Source organism: Phragmites australis, chromosome 14 (genome assembly GCF_958298935.1).
Source record: "Phragmites australis chromosome 14, lpPhrAust1.1, whole genome shotgun sequence".
Lineage (NCBI taxonomy): Eukaryota > Viridiplantae > Streptophyta > Magnoliopsida > Poales > Poaceae > Phragmites > Phragmites australis.
The window spans coordinates 26389651-26396510 of NC_084934.1; the positions used below are offsets into that span (position 1 = coordinate 26389651).

General features: G+C 46.9%; 1 protein-coding gene across 2 annotated transcripts; it reads right to left on the reverse strand.

Annotated features, from left to right (window-relative positions):
• Positions 1 to 2017: 2017 nt before the first annotated feature.
• On the reverse strand, positions 2018 to 4907 carry LOC133890664 (ninja-family protein Os07g0602900-like). 2 transcript variants are annotated; one of them, XM_062331141.1, is made up of 3 exons: positions 4748 to 4907; positions 3908 to 4542; positions 2018 to 2630 (listed from the first exon to the last, which is right to left on the reverse strand). In XM_062331141.1, the coding sequence occupies exons 2-3, from the start codon at positions 4410 to 4412 to the stop codon at positions 2257 to 2259; spliced, it is 879 nt and encodes a 292-aa protein (XP_062187125.1). In that variant the 5' UTR covers positions 4413 to 4542; positions 4748 to 4907; the 3' UTR covers positions 2018 to 2256. The 2 variants fall into 2 exon arrangements, with proteins under 2 accessions (XP_062187125.1, XP_062187124.1); XM_062331140.1 differs by having other exon boundaries at positions 3908 to 4551; positions 4748 to 4903.
• Positions 4908 to 6860: the final 1953 nt, after the last annotated feature.

Genomic DNA, 6860 nt, shown 5'->3' on the forward strand with positions numbered 1-6860 from the left:
TGGCGACTCACGGCTGGTAGAAACAAATGAGCTTATTCGAGCCCGCCAGGCTCATGGATCTTTGGCTCAGGCTCGTTTGGAACTCGAGCTGAACTTAAATTGATCCTACAAAGAGCTAAACTCAAGTAGCTCGCGAGCATAGGGCCCTGCTAATTAGGGGGCACACACACTTTCTGTCATATCATTCTGACAACATGAGACGATTCCCTTTCTAGAAAGTTGCCTTTGACGATTTTGCTTCCTTCCCCTTAATCTGATTAGGTAAGCAATATCTTAATATTTCAGCAGGATGAGAAAAAGGGAGAGCTCATCTAAGGAAAATCAACAAGAAAAAATTGAAAGTATTTCACGAAAATGAGTGACAAAAAGTTTTTTTTGGCAAAATATCTAAAGAATCCGAAAAAAAACTAGAAAGAAATTGGCAGCAAAAATCAAGAAAGCTTTTCTGGAAATTTTTCGTGGAAAATTTCTGAGAATTTTATTTGAGAATATTTTTTTTGGTAAACTTTTTGAGAAAGGTTTTCAAGAAAATTTTCACACAAAAAAAATCATAAAAGGACCCCAAGAAATTTAACAGAAAATTTAGCTGAAAATTTTTGACCCAAAAATTTAACAAGAAACTTTTGAGCAAAAAAATTAATAAAAAATTTGCACTAAAGTTTTGGGACAATTTGTTTATGCTACAAAAGGAGAGAATAATAGAGGGAGGTGGAAAATAAAAATGAGGAAAATCTAGTCGGCTTCAAAATTGAGAGATGGGGAGCAGTGGTGCCCTCACCGGTCATCGTCACCATAGAGAGAAAGGAAGTGGCGCCTGGCAGCCAAACAACTGCCCACCCTCGTGTAGATCTACGAGAGAGAGGGGGTGGGGGGGGGGGGCGAGGCTAGCTCCTCATTCAAATCTACTTTGAGAGACCGATGGAGGAGGGAGAGAGAATGGGAAAAGGGAAGAGGGGCTGGCAAAGAAAATGAACGAGAGCGACAAGAACGAAGCGAAAGGTAGATGACACTTTTGTTTCGAGACCTTGCTCTTGATGTGGATCCCACGTGGATGGATTGACAAAAAAGATGCGCGAGGGAGGAAACAAACGAGCGTGCTCGTATAAGAAGTTCCGAAAATGTGATGCTTTACTCATGTGTCTCCGATACTTTTACAAGCCTTAGAACTTACCTGGAGTGAGAAATGTGGTGCGTTTGGGAATCTGCTACACTTTCATGCGAGTGTTTTTAGGATTTTACGTGTTTGATACATATTCTGACATAAAGGTTATGAGATAGAAGACACACCGGCGTATATCTTCCTGAATTCGACGGTGGTGGTATTTTTAGAAGTGACTTATACTATTAGATCAAGTATAGCACAAATATTATATCCTCTGTTTTCGTTTACTAATCACCAATTTTTTACTGTAGCAATATTGATCTTTACGTTTTTTAAAAAATTTACGAATATTTAAAAGTATCTAATTTAATAAAATATATTTTACGATGAATCTAATGTTACAAAAGTTTTTATTATTTATAAATCTTTCGTAGGGGACGTGAGATCAAAATTACTACAGTAAAAATAATAATAAAAAACGGAGGTGGTACAAAACTGGAGCCTAGGTAGAAGAAGAAAAAAACACAAATCCTGTTACTGACACCCATCTCCCTCATCTACGACGGTGGTGGTCGACGATGCAAAATCTCGTGAGCGTGGCAGCTTTTCACAATTGCATCTGTCCAGAGATGCCGTCGTAGCACACAACACCGCCGCACCAGCAGTACAGCACGGACGCCCATCTGAACGACCAAGCAGACACGCATCACATGTGGCCGGAACACGCGTCCTGTCTTCACATTAGTTCTCCGATGAAGACGGTGTGCTGCCACCTCAGCTGTCAGAAACTGCACCTGATCAACAGGAAGATTGGGTCACAATTTGCAGGGATAGTATGGTCATTTCAGTCACTCCTTTCATATGCCGCAGCCGCACGATTGCACCAGCTACGAGCTACGGAGTGCAATTGCAAAATGTTTTGAGGCCGGTCGAGTGCCTCAACTGAACCAGCATCCATTTCGGACATCGAATTTGTTCACTCCCTTCAACTTACAAGTAACTAGCTCAGGCCCTGCATTTCCTTTGCACCCATCGGAAAATGCAGAGAATCGCTAACATAATTAACTAATCATGAGTACCAAGAAGAAGAAAAAAAGAAAAAAGTTTTGAGCTTCTGCCTCTCCCACCAGGTACACTCCAGCCTCCCTCCAGGATTACAAGAACACCGACGCCTGGGGGTTGATGACAATGTGCCGGAGCGGGTTGGGGACGTCGCCGCCGCCGGCATGCTTCACGAACTCTGCCGGGGTAAGGAACCAGCCATGGCAGACGCACACGATGCGCACCTCCTCGCCCTTCCGGTACTTGTACAGGAAGCCATCAATCTTGCGGCCGTCCGGGCTGTACACCCGGGAGGACACCATCGGCATGTCCTCCATCATGCTCTTGCGGAGGTCGCCGGTGCTCGTCGTCCTCATCGTCAGCGACCGGAGGGTGCGCAACGGCGGCTGCTCTCTCATTGATGCCGTCGGGGGGAGCGAACTGTTCTGGCCACTGGTGTTGTCCGAAGATGTGCCACCGGCACCACCTGCAGGCACACATCTTCAGATTCCAGCAAGAAAAGAATGATTCATATCCAAGTTTATTCATGGAAATTTCTATTGTATTACTAATCACTAATTTTTTTTATCAAATTAGACATTCGAAAACAAATCACGTGAAATTTCCCGGTCTATTTCTGTAAAGAAAAAACACTACCAGCACATAGGGGTCTTTCAAGTGAGATGACCTGCACCAGCTGAAAATGAGAGAAATTCTGACATGAGATAGGTTTTGCAGATACGAATGTGAAGTTTTCCATCACACTTTTTTATTTTGAACTTTGCCAATGGACAATGCATAAAGTAGATCATACACACCACCTCATACAATGATTAGTCCAATAATCACACTTGATGCTACCTAATGACTCTACTGCCTATCATTGCATATGCAGGTTAACTTTATATGGTCTACCACCTAGCAATGTCATTGCACCCTAAACTTTAATAACCGTGCACATCTAACAAAGAATTCTGTGAGTGACAGCAATCGAAACAAACACTAGCAACTAACTGAAGACATACGAGCTGATGTGCCAAAGCCTCATCTTTGTCCAAAAATAGTTCTCCATTTCTACTGCAAAAGCTAACGGCTCAAACGATTTTCCCAAATTACTGAAACAAGATGATGAGGGCATGACACGGAAAACTCCTACGACGTGAGGATTAGGCCACCCCTGCATACACTCTTTTCGCTAAGCTCACAAATCCATCATCATCATCAACGAAATGACTTCTTTTACACAGGGAGTAACAAGAACAACTGGCGAGCCCATCACTGCACACACCATCTCTGCCGAATAGCAAGCTAACGATCTATTTGGTTGGCGGCTAAGTTTGCCACGTTTAAAAGTTAGCTAAGTGTGACTTGTCATAAGAAGTGTAACAAATTCTTAGCCATAAGTGTGGCAAAGTTAGTAAAAAAACTAAGTGTATAACGCGTGGATCGTAGAACTAACAAAGTATAACGCTATAGTTATGACAGTTAACCAAACAGTTGCTTAAAATCTATAGTCATGATCCAAATATACCCTTAATCACAACCCAACAGCTAAAGATCCATGCCAAATTAAACCTGCTTCACCTAGATCTCTGTGCTCATGCATCTCCTACCTGACGAAAGTCACAAAACCCAACCCAATCCAACCAAATCTGTGCACACAGGAACCTTCATGCATCGTCAAGAACTAGCGACCAACACAAAGAAATGAACAATTCTACACGATAAGCGCAGTAAAAGAGTGGAGATTAGCATGCTATATACCTTGCTCTGGCAAGCTTGACGAGGTGCTCCCCTGCGAGGCGCCGGAGCGCCGGAGCTGGAAGCCACTGGGGTACGTCGCCTCCGGGGTGTCGTCGCGGCCGGCGCTGGCGGACGACCTGCCGGAGTTCATGGAGTTGCGGCGCTCCAGGCGCTTGCGCTTGGCCGCGAGGCGCCTCTGGCTCTGCATCTCGCGGCGGCGCCACCGCTCCTCGTCGGGCTCGGTGGGCAGCGAGGTGGTGCGCATGAGTTCCGCCGGCGGGGGGGCGACGGCAGCAAGGTCGTTGCCGTCGGCGCCAGGCAGCGAGCAGATGGACGCGACGGAGGAGGACCGCATCAGGCGCGGCTTCTTGGCCTCCCCCGCCGGGTCGGTGCCGAAGCAGCCGCCAAGGGACAGGCCCAGGCTGAGCTCGATCTCGTCCGACTCGCCGCCGGGCGCGCTCCCCGCCCTCTCCCCCGACGCGCCTGCCTCCTCGCCGAACCCGCCCAGAAAGTCCCTCGACGCCATAGCAACAACCACGCACAACAATCCCTTCTTCCCAAAGACCACTCCTTCCCACCGTCTCACAGCGACCAGCTCCTCTCAATTACCAAGCATTTCAGCGCGAAAGAAAGAGCAACAGGTTACCGTCCTTCGCCTGAGCAAGCTACAAGAACATCAGATTTCTCACAAAAAAACCTCTGCCAAGCCACGAATTCCCCCACCAACAGACAATTCACGAGCCTCAGGTCCCGAGCACAGAACATTGCAACACCCAAGAAACGGTGTCCGCTGCTCCAAATCGAACAAAGAAACCGAGAGAACAGAATAAACGAAGCGGAATTCGAATAATCAGATCTCACCCGAGAGTGTTGCTGGATTGGAGAACAGCCAAGCGAGAGCACGAGAGGAAGACAGCAGGAGACGAGGAGAGGCCTTCGTATAATCGTATCCCTCTAATCTCTCAGCTCCGCCTCCATTAAACAAAAAAAGGAGTTTCTCGCTTATTATTTTTCAGCGATTATTCGGGAATGGAAATTGTTTTCGTAGGGGTGCAGGCGGGCCTACGAGCGCACGGCGGGTGGCCACGTGTCAGACAACGAGGACACGTGTTGGGTCGCCCCGAGCCGAGCCGAGCCGAGCCGAGCTGGGCCAGGGGCTGTGCGGCTCGGCTCTGGTGCGCTGTCGTCGGGGCTTAAAAGAGTGTGACGTGTCGAGGACGCTGTGGGCCCTTGCGCCTAACACGTTTCCGGAGTATTCTGTTGTGGTACCGGCTTTTGGTGGGAGGTGGAAATATCAAGAGCATATGTGTATTAACCACTAGCCAATCTTTTCTTAAAAAAAAAACACTAACCATCCTTCACGGAGATGTTAGTGTAAGATGAAGTTTAAAAAATTCTCATAGGACCTACACGAATTGCTGGTCCAAGAGAAAGTCTGTAAAAATTCTAATAGGATATACTCCTCTGATTATAAATATAGGTCGTTTTAGATTTCTCAACTATTCTCTAAATATAAGTCATTCTCGAATTTTTATGCACTTTTTTCTCTTTTGTTTCCTTCTTGCCCTTGTTCAATGAATGCTATCACTCTCATAAATTAATAAGTTATTTTTTTCAATTCAGAATAAATAAAGGGCAAGAAGGTCATTTGATCTATTTTCTTATTCCTTGTGCATAAGTCTAAAACAACCTACATTTATAATCGGAAGGAGTATATATCAAAGTTATTTTACTTGTTTTCAAATAGTTCTAAATTAGCTAATGCTAAATGGGACAATAAACATAAACAAGTTGTTGGTCGAAGAAAAAAGTATTCCACAAACAAGGTGCGGCGAGAACCAACCTGGATCAAACTTGGAGAAGAAGTAAAGAAGAAGATAATATTTAGAGTGATGAAAAATCGACCCCTTTGGCAACTGGTCATATGTCAGTATTTATATTGTCATCCAAGGTGTAAGTGTACAAATATATCCTTACGGAGTTGGTAGAGATACAAGTCGTCACTATATAATCGTACCCTAGGGCTAGCATGGTGAAACATTGTCCAGGCTCAGGTCAACATTCAACTACTCGGATAACATCACCTAACTATGGCAGTGACTGTGACAACAAGTGACCACAGTGCTCAGCTAATCGTCAACTACAACATCAGTCCCGTCCCATATGAAGGGTCGACCTCTAACTACTCCGGCATTAAATGCCGATCACTTCGTGGTAGGTAGTTGGTGGTCGGTGGGGCCCTTCCCGCTAGTTCAATCGAGGGGCCGTTCGCTCCCCCAAAGCTCTGGGGTGGCCTCCGGAGGTCAGTGGGTTTCGGTGGCTGGGGTCTCCATGGTGACTTGGAGCTCGGGTTCTCCGGAGGGGTTCCGGAGGCCATAACGGTCCAGTGGCCAGGTCGGCAATGGTCTCCTAGACTCTTGCTGTTGGGAAGAGGGGGGACTCCAGGCTCAGAGCCTGGAGGCCTTCGGATATGGCTCGTGGAGTAAGGACGTCGAGGGCCCTTGATGGTGACCCCCAACAATAGCCCCTCACAAGGGAGATCCAATGGTCTTCGGAGCAGGGTCTCCGGCGATCCCTAGCTCCATTGCCGGGGGTCCGTGGACCTCCGGTTGTTTTGAGTCGTTTCAAGTGCCGGTCTAATGGTCGAGCCAAATTCCTAATGTTGCTTGCGAGAGAGGATTTTAAATGCAACCTGCGGTTAGCGGTGCAGTCATGTCACGCTAGGCAGTAAAGGGTCACGTGGCATCTCGACATTGAAGGGTCGTGCAGAATGGTTCCGCTTCCTCATGATCGTGGGTGAAGGGACGAGGTGTGCACATGTGCCTCAAGGAGGCAATAACTCCTCCCCTGGCTTATAAGGTGGGGTCCCGATCGAGCGACGGCCTTATCCAGCATCCTTGTTCCCTTCCATCTTTGCTCTTGCGCACGCGCCCGCCCCCCTAGCACTCCCAGTTTCCATCACTAACGAGCACTC